Below are 21,082 nucleotides of genomic sequence, written 5' to 3' on the forward strand. Positions count from 1 at the left end.
TGTCAGAAAGTGCACGTTTGCTCAGATTACATCAGAGAAATGTGCACAAAGGCCAAACAAAACCATGTCTGGATATTTTTTAAAAACAGTGTGAATCAGTAAAAATGAATGTCTTTCTTGAAAATGCAATGTAAAGTATTATTCTGTTTGAACTAATCAGGTGTCTGAGCATCACCTGATGGGATGTTGTGTGGATCTCTGTAGCTAACCTTACAGTTTATCTTTCAAATAAGAAAATATACCACACTTTTATCACAGAACTTCTCAGGGAAAACACTTTTTCTAATATGTACAAACTCCTATTGCAGGCGCAAGGAAAAAGCCATGGGGTGAGGGTGGGAGCGGGTGTCAGGAAAACCTGGAAGACGCTGTGTGTTCAGGCCACTCAGCATGGCTGCTCTCCTGCGCTCTGTCCATCCGCTGCCCAACCAGGGCCTGCTTCACCTACACCCTATGCATACGACTGACCTTCCTGCGTACTTACCCCAGGTCCCAGCTGGTGATTGTTCTTATCAAAGGGGCGGGGAGGTGCATGCCCTCCGCTGGTTTCCCTGGTAACTAATGAGCCCACCTGATGTCAATCCCCATATAACTGGCAATCCCCATATAACTGGCAATCCCCCTCCGCCAGCAAAGACTGCCGCCATATTCTGCCGCATCCTGCCTGCCGCATCCTGCCTGCCTTGCGCCGGCACACGGTACGGTATCACTCCAGGACCTTGCTTCAGACATGTAAGCTCCCCCATCCATTAAACCACTGATGTCTCTGTTGCCAGCTCCGGGCTCTTTCTTCGGTCTTGAAGCTGGGCAAACACAGGGCTTGTAGGCTTGTGAGGTGCAGCCCAACAGACAATGAAATGGGTAAAAAAGAAATGGTATCTTGTGCTTGGCACCATTTGGGGGTATCTGTTTCGGAAAGGGCTTACACCTCCGTTTTTTGAGTTATTTTACAATTCAATAAATTGTAGAAAGCCGATAGTATCAATAATGCAGGTAATTCTTGCTTCTAGAAATGCAAATAAACTTGTCTGATGGAATGTAATTGATTACTGCTGTGGCTACTTACCAGCGTTCCCGGCCAGCTATAAGCCCTTTGAATTCTCCTTGGAATCAGTCTACCATCTTTTTGTTCCCTTCTTAATTAATGAGTGAGATTAATTGTTTACAAGTGTTCATTTCATATTTTTTAAGTCATGATTTTCCTTTTTTTAAAATGATATCTTGGGAGTTCCCTGGCAGTCCAGTGGTTAGCATTCAGTGCTTTCATTTCAGTGGCCCCAGGTTCAATCCCTGGTCGGGGAACTAAGATCCTGAAAGCCACACGGTGCACCACGCACCCCCCTCCAAAAAAACCAAAATGGTATCTTGAAACAGCAGGTAATGCAGGAATCTGTAACAGAGTCTATCATATGTCACCCACGTTTAACGCTGAACTTTTAAAAGAACACATTTCAGTTTAATATTTTAAACAAAGCCTAACACACATTATCTTTTTCTTTTAGCTTCAGACAAGCTTGACTGAACCAGTGACGTTATCCAAATCAATCTCTCTCCCGCGCAGTGCATACTGGCATCACATCACTCGGCAGAACAGCGTTGGAGAAATCTACAGTTTGCAAGGCAAGTAACCGTAAAGCGCCGCCTTCAGCTTCCTACAGGTGGGCCACGAGCCATGCTAATTGCTTTGTATTTGCATTACTTGCTTTTCCTCCATTTCCATTTACCAGCTGTCACTGGCCACAGCGGGAGCTCTGAGATTTACCGTGGCTTTGCTAAAGGTATCATTTCATAGACTCATCGTAAAAATTATCCCAAAGATCACCAAGGGCTGAGGACCCGCTTTGGCCCAGGAATTTGACTAAAACATTATGCAAAACATATTATCAGAAGCTAAAAGTAGCTAATACCAGGGTCTGTTTCATGCTGTGTTTTACAAAGGATTTCTTTCTTAGCATCTTGTTGCCGTAATAGGATTGAATATCAGTTCAGGAGGCTGACTTCCAGCTCTGTGATGAAATGCTGCATGAACCTACTCACAGTTTTAAGGTTTAGCCAAAGCCTTGACATAGAAACCATACGGGCGGGTGCAGAGCCGAAGGAGACAAGTGTAAGTATTGTTGTTTCTGTATTTTTCCTAATGATGAAGCGTTGACTGACTGCTTAGCAGATGAATCGGAGGAACAGGGAGCAGGTATTTGACCAACAGCAGCCGAACTCAGTTTCCGTGGTTCTCCTCCTATTTTTTCCCTTTTGTCCTAAATTCATAAACTTAACCTTCAGATAAAATATTCAGCTGCAAAAAACTAACAGCTGACCAAGACAGGAGGAAGCAGGAACTAAGAAAAATAAGGCTAAAAAGATACAGCTGAAAACACTCATCAAACCTTGTTCGAGCATAATAGGCTTGAACATACTAGGTACCCAATAAATATCTGGTGAAGGAATGGCCATCATAACCTTTCAGAATATTTTTCTTTTCATACATTAACTTTTGCTCATATTAACAACACTAAATGTTTTGACAAAAAAAAAAATTTCTGTAACAAGCAAACTGAAATAGTGTATTTTTAAAGCAGTATTTGCTTGCCAGAGGTTCAAACCTAGAATAATGGGATTTGTTGAGTGGGAATGAATGATTAAAGATATATTCTGCAAGGACAAGCAGTCAGAACCATGTTAGTCACTTACAGAAGATAATTGCATTTTATATTGTAAATGAACCCTCTTATCACCAACTTGACTACCTGTATTTAATAGGTCCTTATTATCTTTTTGTATTACTTATTTGTATGAGAAAATCTTTAATGGCACAAGGATTAGAGGATTGAGAAAAGGAGGGGAACTGCTTCGACAGTTTCATTTGTCAGAAAGAGGAGACGTGCTTCCATTCTGTTTCTTCTGTCCACAAATGCCAGTAACCACACACTAAAATCACCCCAGTCATGATCTTATGAAGCTAATCTTGCTTGTTCCAGGGATTAGAAAAATTAGAAAATATGCCTTTAACGTAAGGTTGTTTTTATTTAAACATAAACATATATATGTAAATATTGATATTCAATAGAAGAAAACTAAAACTGTGGAATATTTGAATAAGAGAATAAAACAGTTAAATTTCTAAACAAAAAGAAAGCGAGATGTTAATACAAATAAATTGGAAATGGGTTGGAACCACTGTACTGAAAACTTTGGGTTCTGACAAGGTGTCAGTTTGTAATCCCAGCAAATAAAAGACTGTGGTTTTCATGGTAACATACAGAAAACTTTTCTCCGAAGGTAGCATTAAGATTTAGACTGATAACTTTAGAAATAATGTCATAAGCACCCAACAAAAAATACCAGAATGCATTAAATTTCTGAAAACATTGCCAGAGACTTGTTGGAGGACAGTATTGATTTACACAATAAAATAGAATCAATAACTAATTAGAATTCTCTATGATTTATGTCACAAATATTAATTTCCAGTTAAGGGTTTCAAATGCCTTATTGATTACGATGAACTGTTTATTTATATCATCTTGTTGGCAAGGTAAAATTTACCTTCTAACCTTCCAGCTTCTTTGGCTGGTCTAATAATTAAATTGACATTAGATTAACAGGAGAAAAAAAATTTGTTACATATACGGGAGTCCCATGAGAGCCAAAGGCAAGTCTGGCAACTGAGGCTTATATGGCATCCTGAGCTAAGGGAAGGGACAGGGACCTGGGACTTCCATGGGGAGGAAGGTGAGTCACAGGACAATAAGAAGAGCAGATGTTTGGTAATTAACTGTTTGCCCTGCCACAATGATCGGTCATTCAGATAAAGTTATCTCTGTGTCTGAGCCAGGCCCCCTGTCTAAATTCTTTCAGGCAATTAAGTGAGAGGTTAAAAGCTCTTCCTGAGTCTTTTGGACCTTGATTGTCTTCAGCTCAAAATAGCCCACACGCCAAAGTGGCACATTTTGGGGAGGCTCATTCCGAACCCCTTCAATCTCAATGTCGCATTCTTCTTTGGTCATTAGTTGTTGTTTTTATGTAACAAAAAATATGCATTGATTAAGGTAATTACTGTATGTCAGATAAGTATAGAATATACTCAATGTAGAGTACATTTCACTATACTGTGAATTTATTTTTGTGTTGCATACTTCTTAGAGAAACACATTTTGCCATTTTATATACCCCTCATATTATGGTTATATCATATAGAGAGATAAAGATAGATAAATAGATTGTAGGTAGGTAGATAATATATAGGTCAATATAGATACAAATTTGTTAGTGATACTTTGACAGTGATTTATTTTGTTCTCCTTTTGTTGTGCTGAGAGAGGTGGAGGGCAGAGCCTTTGACCGTGGTTTTTACTGGGGTGTGACCTCCTCCGGCTCTGCCCTCATGGAATTAGGGCGGAATAAAACTACTGAATCAAGAAAAATCAAAATAGAAACAACCTCATCACCCCTTCATGCACAGGTGCATTTTTTTCACTAAACTGCATTTAAAAGTGTGGTTATTTTGCATCTCACTCCCTCAGTTGTGCTCCTTGAAGTGGCATCACCTCTTCTTTACAAAGAGGAGAACATAGTCAAGCAACTATCATCATTGATCTTCCAGAGTCAAAGGAAAACTCTGGCATTGGTCGGTGATATATCATCAAGTAAACTGCAGGTAGCATTGAGGAATAAAAATCCGTCGTTAGAATTTTTTCACCATACTGTTAACATTCTGACTGTGAAGCTGAGATCAATATGAATTAAATTCAACAGGCTTTCATTCAGAAGGTAAAGGGGGGGAAGTTTTATATGCTTAAAGTTTAATAGATTGGAATTCATTAATAAGCAGCACACGTACTGGAATGAAAAAAATTCCTGGTGTGAAAACAAATCCATTACATATAAAGACTTCCTATAACTTCAGTTGCCGGTCACCCTCAAAACTGCACTTTACTTGGTTTTACTGTATTCACTCTGTCATCCAGTCTATAACCATAGAGGCAATATACACTGTAGAAGATGGACATATCAATACTGACATCCTGTGTTGTTTGCTCTAATGTTTGGAAGAAAGGTGCAATATCAGATCTCTCCATGGTACTCCCAGAACAGCGCTCTGAAAGTATGAGCTGTTATGGTTTCCCCAGTGTGCTCTAGCTCTCTGGAGTCAAAAAATTTGAAAAACAGAATGATTCCTCTTTAATAAATATACACTAGCTAAGTACGAGGCAGCTGCTGTTTAAAATCTCTATCCCTAAATGGCTGTGATGGGTTATGTCACCTCTTCCTGGAGAAGTCGTTAAAAAAGACCTTTCCTTTTCTCGATTTTTACCAGGTAATCGGAATGATTGATTTGTATTAGAACATAATTTTTTATTTATGTTTCTCTAACTTCTGCATTTGTGAAAAACATTTGTGTCACAACACATTCTAGAGATATTATCTCTAGACTCAGGGAAACATAAACCGTTAAAGGGAAGGAAACATGATCTTGAACTCTTGACTCAAAAGTGAATGCTCAAAACACATCATTTGTTTTACTAGTGATAGAACTGTGATTTTAGTTCTAAGGCCTTCAGCAGAAAATGTGTTGGGAGGATGAGGAACACTCAAAAAAAGCAGAAGACAGAAAGAAAGAAGGAGAGAGAGAGAGAGGAAGGGTGGGAAGAAGGGGAAAGAAGGAAAGAAGAGAAAGAAAAAGAAAGAAAAAGAAAAGAAGGAAGGAAGAAAGAAAGAAAAGAAAGAAAAAGACCACTCAACAGCCAATAAATCGAGAGGCAAGATTCGGTAGAAAAGGATGGACTTTATTCAGAAAAGCCGGCAATCTGGGGAGATGGTGGACTCATGTCCAGAGACCAGTTCCCAAGATTCTGCTCAGCCATGACAGCTTTTAAAGGGAAAAAGGGGAAACCATTTCAGTTAATCATTAAGGCAGGAGGTCAGATTCTTCATCATTTTTCCACTGTGTGCAGGCCTGCTGACTCCTCCCCATCTTCCTTGGGATGTGTCTTGCCCACAGGGTTTACCTGCCCCCACAGGGTCCACCCGCAAATTTTCTAAGGGGAAGAAGCTAGGGGTAGAGAGTCAGTCATTCTTTAACTACTTAATTCTTCATTCTTATTTGTTCTCATCCAGGAAAAGAACTAACAGGTTAGGTAAGGTGTTGTGTATATTTAGAAAAGCAGAAACCAGGAACTATGTTAAATGTTGCCTGATGATCTCATCTTTACAACTAAGGTCTAAGGAAAACAGGGATGAAGAAACAGAAAAGGGGCAAAGGAGCTGTTTACAGTAAGGAGGTCAGAGTTGTTCTTACTTAAGGCTCTCACCTTGACTTTTAATTGCCATTCTACTTATTTAGATGATGGACTATAGAGCAGGGTCTTTAAAGTGGGATTTGTGAAGATGACAAGAGCATTTATTAAAGACGACAAATCAAACTAGTAAAGACCATGGGTGGTACCAAAGCTCGCTCATGGGAGGCACTTGTGAGTCTTCAATGAACTCAAAAATGTATTAGAAAATGTGTTATAAAGGATACAAGGAGGGGATGGTGTCGCGACCACTCTTCTCTCTGAGGACAGCTCTCAACCAGTGTCGCGAAAGGAACCACGTCCACTCCACGGTCCCAGCAGCCCTTCTCAGTGCACAGGCTCAGGCCTTTGTTGGCGTGTCTGTTCCTTGCTTTAGGATCGTTGTTACTGAACACAGACGCTTCCTGCTGCTGGTCTTTCCTTTGGTAGCACAGGAGATACTGTGAGATGCTGGGTTTCTGCCTCTCCACCTGATGCTTCCATCCGGGATTTGCTCTTCCACAAGCTAGAATGATGAGAAGGGGGCATCAAGAATGTGAGCTGGAAATGATCCCCATGCGCCACCTTATGAGACTGTGTGTTATCCTTAAGCTTTCCCTGATACATTTAATTACTATTTTTTACACAAATCTACATAGATAGGCTGGGACTCGTTTTTGAACAGCCTGACCATCTTCGCTCTTGGAATTAAGGACAATTAGGGATGCCGTTTGTAAAGGTGACAACTTTTGGAGTTCTGCTTTCATTAAGCTGATTAATATTCAAACGCCAGCTCTGAACTGTCTGCTCCCTCCGCCCGTGGTACATCTGTAATTAGCTCCAGACCCCCGGTGTCAGCACAGCAGCCAACGTGATTACACAGAAGGCATGTTATGTTCACCGAAAGGGCATCTGCTGCTCCAATTTCTCAGAAGGACAGGATGCAAACAGGCAATTAGGATTAGAGATAACCTTTGGAAAACGGTAAATGGAGTTCTGGTGGAGACGAGGGAGGGAAATCAGAGGATTTACTCTCTGCTCAGCTCTGACCCTTTGTCCTTCTTTATGGCCTGTTTAATTTCAAGTTCACATGGTTTTTAAATTGCTTCCATTGAGATCTTCTGTTTAAATTTTCATGATATGATGTTTTCCAAATTGCAAAGTTAGTAAAAGCCTCCTGTAGCAAGTAACACACACACACAGAGAGAGAAATTTGCACCGGGGGTAAAAAGGAGCTTGCACGTGTTCACGCTCCCATCTTCCCAGGATTTGATCTACGTGTTGTCAGGTGAATCAGTCACTGTGGGTCCACAGCAGCCAATACATCCCACGTTCTCCATAAGGCCCGACCCTGCCTTCTGGCGATTTGGCAGCAAACCTTAAAATATGAGCCGGTTTTTAGAATCAACACTTTGTGTCGATCAGACATTCTCTGAACATGTACTGCGTATCCTTACCTTACGAAGGGTAAGTCAGAGCAGAAAGTGCCTCCCTGGATATCAGTTTTCAGAGAGGAATGAAACAGTTGCTTCCCCAAGATAGACAACAAAAAAATGCTCCAAATATTCTCACTGTGAAACGTCCCTTATACCCCACAGTTATCATCCAGCACTCCCTCTTACAAGCTCCCAGACATTTAGGTATAGCTTTAATATATCAATCTATTTGTTTATAAACCTGTTTCTTCTACTAGGTTCTGATGTAGCAACTTTTTTTTTATGGTGAATCTACATTTTCTTTTTCCTTTTTTTTTAATTTTTAAATTTTATTTTTTTACACAGCAGGTTATTAGTCATCCATTTTATTCACATCAGTGTATACATGTCAATCCCAATCTCCCAATTCATCACACCACCACCACCACCCCCTGCCGCTTTCCCCCCTTGGTGTCCATACGTTTGTTCTCTACGTCTGTGTCTCAACTTCTGCCCTGCAAACCAGTTCATCTGTACCATTTTTCTAGGTTCCACATATATGCGTTAATATATGATATCTGTTTTTCTCTTTCTGACTGACTTCACTCTATATGACAGTCTCTAGATTCATCAACGTCTCTGCAAATGACTCAATTTCGTTCCTTTTTATGGCTGAGTAATATTCCATTGTAGATATGTACCACATCTTCTTTATCCAACATCTGTCGATGGGTATTTAGGTTGCCTTCATGACCCGGCTATTGTAAATAGTGCTGCAATGAACATTGGGGTGCACATGTCTTTTTGAATTATGGTTTTCTCTGAGTATATGCGCAGGAGTGGGACTTCTGGGTCATATGGTCATTCTATTTTTAGATTTTTAAGGAACGTCCATACTGTTCTCCACGGTGGCTGTGTCAATTTACATTCCCAGCAACAGTGCAAGAGGGTTCCCTTTTCTCCACACCCTCTCCAGCATTTGTTGTTTGTAGATTTTCTGATGAAGCCCATTCTAACTGGTGTGAGGTAATACCTCATTGTAGTTTTGATTTACATTTCTCTAATAATTAGTGATGTTGAACAGCTTTTCATGTGCTTTTTGGCCATCTGTAAGTCTTCTTTGGAGAAATGTCTATTTAGGTCTTCTGCCCATTTCTGGATTGGGATGCTTGATTTTTTAATACTGAGCTGCATGAGCTGTTTATCTATTTTGAAGATTAATCCTTTGTTGATTCGTTTGCAAATATTTTCTCCCATTCTGAGGGTTGTCTTCTCGTCTTCTTAGTAGTTTCTTTTGCTTTGCAAAAGCCTTTAAGTTTCATTAGGTCCCATTTGTTAATTTTTGTTTTTATTTCCATTACTCTAGGAGGTGGATCAAAAAAGATCTTGCTGTGATTTATGTCAAAGAGTGTTCTTCCTATGTTTTCCTCTAAGAGTTTTATAGTGTCTGGTCTTACATTTAGGTCTCTAATCCCTTTTGAGTTTATTTTTGTGTATGGTGTTAGGGAGTGTTCTAATTTCATTCTTTTCCATGTAGCTGTCCAGTTTTGCCAGCACCACTTATTGAAGAGAATGTCTTTTCTCCACTGTATATCCTTGCCTCCTTTGTCATAGATCAGTTGACCATAGGTGTGTGGGTTTATCTCTGGGCTTTCTATCCTGTTCCATTGATCTATATTTCTTTTTATGTGCCAGTACCATATTGTCTTGATTACTGTAGCTTTGTAGTATAGTCTGAATTCAGGGAGCCTGATTCCTCCAGCTCTGTTTTTCTTTCTCAACATTGCTTTGGCTACTCGGGGTCTTTTATGTTTCCATACAAATTGTGAAATTTTTTGTTCTACTTCTGTGAAAAATGCCGTTAGCAGTTTTGATAGGGATTGCATTGAATCTGTAGATTGCCTTGGGTAGTATAGTCATTTTCACAATGTTGATTCTTCCAATCCAAGAACATGGTATATCTCTCCATCTGTTTGTATCATTTTTACTTTCTTTCATCAGTGTCTTATAGTGTTCTGCATACATGTCTTTTGTCTCCTCACATAGGTTTATTCCTAGGTATTTTATTCTTTTTGTTGCAGTGGTAAATGGGAGTGTTTCCTTAATTTCTCTTTCAGATTTCTCATTGTTAGTATATAGGAATACAAGAGATTTCTGTGCATTAACTTTGTATCCTGCAACTTTACCAAATTCATTGATTAGCTCTAGTAGTTTTCTGGTGACATCTTTAGGATTCTCTATGTATAGTATCATGTCATCTGCAAACAGTGACAGTTTTGTTTCTCCTTTTCCTATTTGTATTCCTTTTATTATTTCTCTTCTCTGATTGCCATGGCTAGGACATCCAAAACTGTGTTGAATAATAGTGGTGAGAGTGGACATCCTTGTCTTGTTCCTGATCTTAGAGGAAATGCTTTCAGTTTTTCACCATTGAGAATGATATTTGCTGTGGGTTTCTTGTATGTGGCCTTTATTATTTTGAGGTAGGTGTCCCTGTACGCGCACTTTCTGGAGAGGTTTTATCATAAATGGGTGTTGAAGTTTGTCAAAAGCTTTTTCTGCATCTATTGAGATGATCATATGGTTTTTCTTCTTCAATTTGTTAATATGGTGTATCACATTCATTGATTTGCATCTATTGAAGAATCCTTGCATCCCTGGGATAAATCCCACTTCATCATGGTGTATGATCCTTTTAATGTGCTGTTGGATTCTGTTTGCTCGTATTTTGTTGAGGATTTTTGCAACTATATTCATCAGTGATATTGATGTGTAATTTTCTTTTTTTGTAATATCTTTGTCTGGTTTTGGTATCAGGGTGATGGTGGCCTCATAGAATGAGTTACGGAGTGTCCCTTCCTTTGCAATTTTTGGAAGAGTTTGAGAAGGATGGGTGTTAGCTCTTCTCTAAATGTTTGATACAATTCACCTGTGAAACCATCTGGTCCTGGACTTTTGTTTGTTGGAAGATTTTTAATCACACTTTCAGTTTCGTTACTTGTGATTGGTCTGTTCACATTTTCTATTTCCTCCTGGTTCAGTCTTGGAAGGTTATACCTTTCTAAGAATTTGTCCATTTCTTCCAGGTTGTCCATTTTATTGGCATAGAGTTGCTTGTAGTAGTCTCTTAGGATGCCTTTTATTTTGGCGGTGTCTGTTGTAACTTCTCCTTTTTCATTTCCAATTTTATTGATTTGAGTCCTCTCCCTCTTTTTCTTAATGAGTCTGGCTAATGGTTTATCAATTTTATCTTTTCAAAGAACCAGCTTTTAATTCCATTGATCTTTGCTCTTGTTTTCTTTGTTTCTATTTCACTTATTTCTGCTCTGATTTTTATGATTTCTTTCCTTCTGCTAACTTTTGGTTTTGTTTGTTCTTCTTTCTCCACTCCTTTTAGGTGTAAGGTTAGATTGTTTATTTGAGATGTTTGTTGTTTCTTGAAGTAGGATTGTATTGCTATAAACTGCCCTCTTAGAACTGCTTTTGCTGCATCTGATAGGTTTTGGATTGTCGTGTTTTCATTGTCATTTGTCTCTAGGTATTTTTTGATTTCCTCTTTGATTTCTTCAGTGATCTCTTGGTTATTTAGTAATGTATTGTTTACCCTCCATCTATCTGTGTTTTTTACGTTTTTTCCCCTGTAATTGATTTCCAGTCTCATAGTGTTGTGGTCAGAAAAGATGCTTGATATGATTTCAATTTTCTTAAATTCACCGAGGCTTGATTTGTGATGCAAGATGTGATCCATCCTGGAGAATGTTCCATGCACAATTGAGAAGAAAGTGTAATCTGCTGTTTTTGGATGGAATGTCCCATAAATATCAATTAAATCTATCTGGTCTGTTGTGTCATTCAAAGCTTGTGTTTCCTTATTAATTTTCTCTTTGGATGATATGAGGTAGCAACTTTGAATGATTTTTTATCCCCATGGCTCTGCTAAATTTGGGTGACTCAGTCATTGTGAAGAGGCTCTATCTGCAGAGGTTAAAATCTGGAGTTTCAGAGTTAAGTAAACCTGAGTTTGAATATTAACTTTACCACTGCTAAGTTGTGTGACTTTGGGCTGTTTACTTAATCTTTCTAAGCCTCATATTCTTGATCTCTAAAACGAAGATAATGGTACCTGTCACAGCGATTAAATGAGATCGTCCACATAAGGTATAAAGATTCCATAATTACTAACCATTGTCAATATTAAATTTGCAGTAAGAAGTTTCTTTTCTAGACAAAGGGAAGCATGCTATCCTACTACAATTTTTTTAACATCTTTATTTGAATATAATTGCTTTACAATGGTGTGTTAGTTTCTGCTTTATAATACAGTGAATCAACTGTACATATACATATAACCCTATATCTCTTCCCTCTTGCATCTCCCTCCCTCCCACCCTCCCTATCCCAGTCCTCTAAGTGGTGACAAGCACCGAGCTGATCTCCCGGTGCTATGTGGCTGCTTCCCACTAGCTATCTATTTTACATTTGGTAGTGTATATATGTCCATGCCAATCTCTCACTTTGCCCCAGCTTACCCTTCCCCCTTGCCATCCTCAAGTCCATTCTCTAGTAGGTCTGTGTCTTTATTCCCATCCTGCCCCTAGGTTCTTCACGAACTTTTTTTTTTTTAGATTCCATATATATGTGTTAGCATATGGTATTTCTTTTTCTCTTTCTGACTTACTGCACTCTGTATGGCAGACTGTAGGTCCATCCACCTCACTACAAATAACTCAGTTTTGTTTCTTTTTATGGCTGAATAATATTCCATTGTATATATGTGCCACATCTTCTTTATCCATTCATCTGTCAATGGACACTTAGGTTGCTTCCATGTCCTGGCTATTATAAATAGAGCTGCAGTGAACATTGTGGTACATGACTCTGTTGCTTTTTGTGTGTGTGTGTGGTATGCAGGCCTCTCACTGTTGTGGCCTCTCCCGTTGCGGAGCACAGGCTCCGGAAGTGCAGGCTCAGTGGCCATAGCTCACGGGCCCAGCCGCTCCGCGGCATGTGGGATCTTCCCGGACCGGGTCACGAACCCGTGTCCCCTGCATCGGCAGGCGGACTCTCAACCAGTGCGCCACCAGGGAAGCCCATGACACTTTTTGAATTATGGTTTTCTCGGGGTATATGCCCAGTAGTGGGATTGCTGGGTCATATGGTAGTTCTATTTTTACTTTTCTAAGGAACCTCCATACTATTCTCCATAGTGGCTGTATCAATTTACATTCCCACCAACAGTGCAAGAGGGTTCCCTTTTATTCACACCCTCTCCAGCATTTATTGTTTGTAGATTTTTTGATGATGGCCATTCTGACTGGTGTGAGATGATATCTCATTGTAGTTTTGACTTGCATTTCTCTAATGATTAGTGATGTTGAGCATCCTTTCATGTGTTTGTTGGCAATCCATATATCTTCTTTGGAGAAATGTCTGTTTAGGTCTTCTGCCCATTTTTGGATTGGGTTGTTTGCTTCTTTGATATTGAGCTACATGAGCTAATTGTAAATTTTGGAGATAAATCCTCTGTCAGTTGCTTCATTTGCAAATATTTTCTCCCATTCTGAGGGTTTTCTTTTCGTCTTGTTTATGGTTTCGTTTGCTGTGCAAAAGATTTTAAGTTTCATTAGGTCCCATTTGTTTATTTTTGTTTTTATTTCCATTTCTGTAGGAGATGGGTAAAAAAGGATTTTGCTGTGATTTATGTAATAGAGTGTTCTGCCTATGTTTTCCTCTAAGAGTTTTCTAGTGTCTGGCCTTACATTTAGGTCTTTAATCCACTTTGGCTTTATTTTTGTGTATGGTGGTAGCGAGAGTTCTAATTTCATTCTTTTACATGTAGTTGTCCAGTTTTCCCAGCACCACTTATTGAAGAGTTGAAGATGCTGTCTTTTAGCCATTGTATATTCTTGCCTCCTTTTTCAAAGTAAGGTGACCACATGTGCGTGGCTTTATCTCTGGGCTTTCTAGCCTGTTCCATTGATCTATATTTCTGTTTTTGTGCCAGTACCATAGTGCCTTTTTTTTTTTTTTTCTTGATTACTGTAGCTTTGTAGTATAATCTGAAGTCAGGGAGCCTAATTCCTCGAGCTCCATTTTTCTTTCTCAAGATTGCTTTGGCTATGTGGGGACTTTTTTGTTTCCATACAAATTGTGAAATTTTTTGTTCTATTTCTCTGAAAAATGCCAGTGGTAGTTTGATAGGGATTGCATTGAATCTCTAGATTGCTTTGGGTAGTATAATCATTTTCAGTGTTCATTCTTCCAATCCAAGAACATGGTATATCTCTCCCATCTATTTGTATCATCTTTAATTTCTTTCATCAGTGTCTTATAGTTTTATGCATACAGTTCTTTTCTCTCCTTAGGTAGGTTTATTCCTAGGTATTTTATTCTTTTTGTTGCAATGGTAAATGAGAGTGTTTCTTTAATTTCACTTTCAGATTTTTCTTCATTAGTGTATAGGAATGCAAGAGATTTCTGTGCATTAACTTTCTATCCTGCAACTGTACCAAATTCATTGATTAGCTCTAGAAGTTTTCTGGTAGCATCTTTAGGATTCTCTATGTATAGTATCATGTCATCTGCAAACAGTGACAGCTTTACTTCTTCTTTCCCCATTTGTATTCCTTTTATTTCTTTTTTTTCTCTGACTGCTGTGGTTAAAACTTCCAAAACAATGTTGAATAACAGTGGTGAGAGTGGGCAAACTTGTTTTGTTCCTGATCTTAGTGGAAATGGTTTCAGGTTTTCACAAATGAGGATGATGTTGGCTGTGGGTTTGTCATATATGGCCTATATTATGTTGAGGTAAGTTCCCTCTATGCCTATTTTCTCGAGGGTTTTTATCATAAATGGGTGTTGAATTTTGTCAAAAGCTTATTCTGCATCTATTGAGATGATCATAAGGTGTTTATTCTTCAATTTGTTAATATGGTGTATCACATTAATTGATTTGCATATATTGAAGAATCCTTGCATTCCTGGGATAAACCCCACTTAATCATGGTGTATGATCCTTTTAATGTGCTGTTGGATTCTGTTTGCTAGTATTTTGTTGAGGGTTTTTGCATCTATGTTCATCAGTGATACTGGCCTGTAGTTTTCTTTTTTGGGACATCGTTGTCTGGTTTTGGTATCAGGGTGATGATAGCCTCGTAGAATGAGTGTGGGAGTGTTCCTCCCTCTGCTATATTTTGGAAGAGTTTGAGAAGCATAGGTGTTAGCTCTTCTCTAAATGCTTGATAGAATTCGCCTGTGAAGCCATCTGGTCCTGGCCTTTTGTTTGTTGAGAATTTTTAATCACAGTTTCAATTTCAGTGCTTGTGATTGGTCTGTTTATATTTTCGATTTCTTCCTGGTTCAGTCTTGGAAGTTTGTGCTTTTCTATGAATTTGTCCAATTCTTCCAGGTTGTCCATTTTATTGGCATAGAGTTGCTTGTAGTAATCTCTCATGATCCTTTGTATTTCTGCAGTGTCAGTTGTTACTTCTCCTTTTTCATTTTTAATTCTATTGACTTGAGTCTTCTCCCTTTTTTTCTTGATGAGTCTGGCTAATGGTTTATTAATTTTGTTTATGTTCTCATAGAACCAGCTTTTAGTTTTATTGATCTTTGCTATTGTTTCCTTCATTTCTTTTTCCTTTATTTCTGATCTGATCTTTATGATATCTTTCCTTCTGCTAACTTTGGGGGTTTTTTTGTCCTTCTTCCTCTAATTGCTTTAGGTGTAAGGTTAGGTTGTTTATTTGAGATGTTTGTTGTTTCTTAAGGTAGGATTGTTTTGCTATAACTTCCCTCTTCTAACTGCTTTTGCTGCATCCCATAGGTTTTGGGTTGTCGTGTTTTCATTGCCATTTTTTTCTAGGTATTTTTTGATTTCCTCTTTGATTTCTTCAGTGATGTCTTGGTTATTAAGTAGTGTATTGTTTAGCCTCCATGTGTTTATATTTTTTACAGATTTTTTCCTGTAATTGATATCTAGTCTCATAGCATTCTCTTTGGAAAAAATACTTGATACGGTTTCAATTTTCTTAAATTCACCAAGACTTCATTTGTGACCCAAGATATGATCTATCCTGGAGAATGTTCCATGATCACTTGAGAAGAAAGTGTATTCTGTTGTTTTTGGATGGAATGCCCTATAAATATCAATTAAGTGCATCTTGTTTAATGTATCATTTTAAGCTTGTGTTTCCTTATTTATTTTCATTTTGGATGATCTGTCCATTGGTGAAATTGGGTGTTAAAGTCCCCTAGTATGATTTTGTTACTGTCAATTTCCCCTTTTATGGCTGTTAGTATTTGCCTTATGTATTGAGGTGCTCCTATGTCGGTTGCAGAAATATTTATAATTGTTATATCTTCTTCTTGGATTGATCCCGTGATCATTATGTAGTGTCCCTCTTTGTCTCTTTTTTTTTTTTTTTTTTTTTTGCAGTACGCGGGCTTCTCACTGCTGTGGTCTCTCCCGTTGCGGAGCACAGGCTCCAGACGCGCAGGCTCAGCAGCCACGGCTCACGGCCCCAGCCGCTTCACGGCATGTGGGATCCTCCCGGACTGGGGCATGAACCTGCGTCCCCTGCATCGGCAGGCAGACCCTCAACCACTGCGCCACCAGGGAAGCCCCCTCTTTGTCTCTTGTAATAGTCTTTGTTTTAAAGTGTATTTTGTCTGATATGAGAATTGCTACTCCAGCTTTCTTTTGATTTCCATTTGCATGGAATATCACTTTCCATCCCCTCACTTTCAGTCTGTATGTGTCCCTAGGTCTGAAGTGGGTCTCTTGTAGACAGCATATATACAGGTGTCATTTTTGTATCCATTCAGTCAGTCTGTGTCTTTTGGTTAGAGCATTTAATCCATTTACATATAAGGTAGTTATCAATATGTATGTTCCTATTACCATTTTCTTAATTGTTTTGGGCTTGTTATTGTAGGTCTTTTCCTTCTCTTGTGTTTCCTGTCTAGGGAAGTTCCTTTAGCATTTGTTGTAAAGCTGGTTTGGTGTTGCTGAATTCTCTTAGCTTTTGCTTGTCTGTAAAGTTTTTAATTTCTCTGTCAAATCTGAATGAGATACCTGCTGGGTAGAGTAATCTTAGTTGTAGGTTTTTCCCTTTCACCATTTTAAATATGTCCTGCCACTCCCTTCTGGCTTGCAGAGTTTCAGCTGAAAGATCAGCTCTTACCATTATGGGATTCCCTTGTATATCCTACTACAATTTATTATAGTGGTTAACTTTAAAATATTATTATAGAGTTTCCACTCTGCATGAAGAATTTTGTTCTAAGGACTTTATAAAAATCTCGCTTTAAGAAATGGTTGTCTATGGAGCTGGAGGAATCAGGCTCACTGACTTCAGACTATACTACAAAACTACAGTAATCAAGACGGTATGGTGCTGGCACAAAAACAGAAATATAGACCAATAGAACATGATAGAAAGCCCAGAGATAAACCCACATACATATGGTCACCTTATTTTTGATAAAGGAGGCAATAATATACAGTGGAGAAAGACAGCCTCTTCAATAAGTGGTGCTGGGGAAACTGGACAGCTACATGTAAAAGAATGAAATTAGAACACTCCTTAATACCATACACAGAAATAAACTCAAAATGGATTAAAAACCTAAATGTAAGACCAGACACTAGAAAACTCTTAGAGGAAAACATAAGCAGAACACTCTATGACATAAATCACAGCAAGATCCTTTTTGACCCACCTCCTAGAGAAATGGAAATAAAAACAAAAATAAACAAATGGGACCTAATGAAACTTAAAAGCTTTTGCACAGCAAAGGAAACCATAAAGAAGACGAAAAGACAACCTTCATAATGGGAGAATATATTTGTAAATGAAGCAACTGACAAAGGATTAATCTCCAAAATTTTAAGCAGCTCATGCAGCTCAATATCAAAAAAACAAACAACCCAATCCAAAATGGGCAGAAGACTTAAACAGACATTTCTCCAAAGAAGGTATACAGATTGCCAACAAACATATGAAAGGATGCTCAACATCTCTAATCATTAGAGAAATGCAAATCAGAACTGCAGTGAGGTATCAACTCACACCAGTCAGAACGGCCATCATTAAAAAATCTACAAACAACAAATGCTGGAGAGGGTGTGGAGAAATGGGACCCTCTTGCACTGTGGGTTCATTGTGTACATTGATACAGCCACTATGGAAAACAGTGTGGAGGTTCCTTAAAAAACTAAAAATAAAACTACCATATGACCCAGCAATCCCACTACTGGGCATATACCCTGAGAAAACCATAATTCAATAAGAGTCATGTACCACAATGTTCATTGCAGCTCTGTTTACAACAGCCAGGACATGGAAGCAACCCAAGTGTCCATTGACAGATGAATGCATAAAGAAGATGTGGCACATATATACAGTGGAATATTACTCAGCCATATAAAGAAATGAAATTGAGTTATTTGTAGTGAGGTGGATAGACCTAGAGTCTGTCATACAGAGCAAAGTAAGTCAGTAAGAGAAAAACATATACTGTATGTTAACACATATATATGGAATCTATAAAAAAATGGATATGGAGAACTTAAGAGCAGGACAGTAATAAAGACGCAGACTTAGAGAATAGACTTGAGGACACAGGGAGGGTGAAGGGGAAGCTGGGACAAAGTGCAAGAGTGGCTTGGACATATATATACAGTACCAAATGTAAAATAGATAGCTGGTGGGTAGCAACCTCATAGCACAGGGAGATCAGCTCAGTACTTTGTGACCACCTAGAGGGGTTGGATAGGGAGTGTGGGAGGGAGATGCAAAAGGGAGGAGATATGGGGATATATGTATATGTATAGCTGATTCACTTTGTTATAAAGCAGAAACTAACACTCCATTTTAAATCAATTATACTCCAATAAAGATGTTAAAACATATATATATATATATATATATATATATATATATATATATATATATATATATATATATATATATATATATATATAAACGGTTTTCTAGCTTCTAAAGTTCGAGAAAAACTAAATCTAACTCTAAACCTAACCCTAAGTTGTTTTCTTTTTTTAATTGAGTCATGGTATTATTTCATTCTTTTTAGAATTTTTTAAAAATTTATTTATTGTATTTTATTTTTGGCTGCACTGGATCTTCGTTGCTGCCCTTGGGGCTTTCTCTATTTGCAACGAGCGGGGGCTACTCTTCGTTGCTGTGTGCAGGCTTATTGCGGTGGCTTCTCTTGTGGTGGAGCACAGGCCCCAGGCGCACGGGCCTTGGTTGTTGTGGCATGAGGGCTCAGTAGTTGGGGCTCATGGGCTTAATTGCTCCATGACGTGTGGTCCTCCCGGTCCAGGGCTCAAACCCATGTCCCCTTCATTGGCAGGCGGATTCTTAACCCCGCCGCACCACCAGGGAAGCCCCTAACCCTATGTTTTTAATGCAAGAAAAAAAGAATGTCAGGCAAAATGTCAGGCTTAAGTCTTCAGTCGTTTTTTTCTTTCCATCTGTGAGTATAAACAAGACATTGCCCCCTAAAGAGATGAACCTCTTCTCCCAAGCCTTACATCACTCAGTCCATGTAGCCCAAGGGAAACGGGACACTTTTTCAGGCCATGGAGTTGCAAGATTCCTGAAGGACTTTATTCAGGTCAGTGTAGAAGAGGTGTCCACAGCCCACCCTCCCACCCAAGGTCAATTCTTGCTGATTCATCACCCTGACTCCTGAGTAACCTGAGAACTTCCTTCACCAGGCCCCAACCTCTCTCTTCAGGTAGACCAGCTTTGCTTGAGCCCATTACTACTAAACTGATTTTATCATGGCTGGACCAGAGATGAAAGACAAGATGCAGACTGTTAATTAAGTTCTCCTGACATAGCACAATGAAAAATCTGAAGGTAACTCAGTGTGAAATGTTAACAGTCAGCCATTTAATCATTGTCTATTAGACGCATAAAAGTAGTTACTAAAAGGCCTAGAGTTTCCAGATATTATATTGGATTAGTGTAATCTAACAATGGCCTTATTCAAGCAAATCGCTTCACTCTCTTTAATTCAAACCTGAAATTGAAATTTCAATTTCAGAAAACTGAAGACAGGAAGAAAAATATTAATATAAGTGAACTTTTTTCCCTCTCAAGGTTCTTCTATGTAGTTTATAGCTTGTGAAGTGTAGCTTAACACAGTTAATTAAACCTGAAACTTTGTCTCTATATTTGATTTTTCTCCATCAAGCTTCCCCATGCAATTTTCTAAATATAATAGGCAACATGTAGTTCTATATGGATCAAACTTTTATGGAAAAAATATATTCCATTTGATTCAGTAGGGAATAAACATGGTACATAATATTAGCTCAAGGAAAGGTTAATACAACCATGACAGAAGGTCAGCTGTCGTTGTCATGTATTTATGTGCATGTGCACACACACGTACACACACATACGTACATGCACACATACATACATACATACACACATGTACACACACACGTACACACACAGGACCATTTGGCTCACTGGTGTCTCACCGTATATCACTTCCCTTGAAATGTGCCTATTCAGCTACACTTCACAAACGATAAACTACATAGAAGAACCTTGAGAGGAGAAAATTCACTTATATTTTTCTTCCTGACTTCTGTTTTTTTAACCTCATCTCTACCTCTGGCTCTTCAACTAAATGTACCCAATCCCTAGTTTTAGGTTTAAAAATTGTATTTCATACATTTTCCCCTTTATTTTTTTTGTCTGCCAGAGAGCATCACATCTGGAGACTTGATAATGATTGGAGAATAAGAAGAGAAACATCAGGAATTAGCATCATTAAAATTATACTGCAGAGTTAATGTAGATTTAAGCCAGATGTGGCCTTCAAGTGAAGTTTTGGCACTTACCCACTGCCCTATAAATAAGAGATGCTAACTCAAAGTTTGCTACTTCAGACTTCAAACAGCCAGTATTTTAAAACTTAGGAGCATGGTTACATGAGAGAAATTTATGTTAAGAATTTAAACCATGTACTTATGTTTTAACGTCTGTATTTAACACAGGAAGAATAGTATAGTTTGGGCATGTTCCTAGAAATTTTTGATTGGCATTGCTATATTGCATTGGTTTGGTAGGGAATTTAGAACCTCCATTTTATTAATATGTCTAAATATTCATAATACAAAAAAGAAATTCAATGCCAAACCTTAAATGACATAATGTCTTTTACATATATATTCAAAGATAAAAGGTATGTGACTTTAGAACAGAATGTTCTCACTGACATCACAACTCTGTGAGAGAAATTATACTTCTTATCCTTCCATCCGTCAGAAAATCCCATTCTTCCAAATGAATTTGAGAAGTTGTCTCTCTGTTGTATATTTGAGGACTAGTCATTGTCTATGGCCCT

At 38.4% G+C, this 21,082-nt stretch overlaps 1 protein-coding gene across 1 annotated transcript in view; it reads left to right on the forward strand.

Moving 5' to 3' along the window:
- DOK6 (docking protein 6) overlaps positions 1–21,082 on the forward strand; it is a gene marked incomplete at its 3' end in the record, with an annotated part of 407,521 nt that overhangs the window by 331,227 nt on the left and 55,212 nt on the right. The window contains exon 7 of the mRNA XM_079717704.1: positions 1,503–1,620. Coding sequence (XP_079573830.1) covers positions 1,503–1,620 — 118 coding nt within the window. The remainder of the gene's footprint in view (positions 1–1,502; positions 1,621–21,082) is intronic.

Source organism: Hyperoodon ampullatus (genome assembly GCF_949752795.1).
Source record: "Hyperoodon ampullatus genome assembly, chromosome: 13".
NCBI lineage: Eukaryota > Metazoa > Chordata > Mammalia > Artiodactyla > Ziphiidae > Hyperoodon > Hyperoodon ampullatus.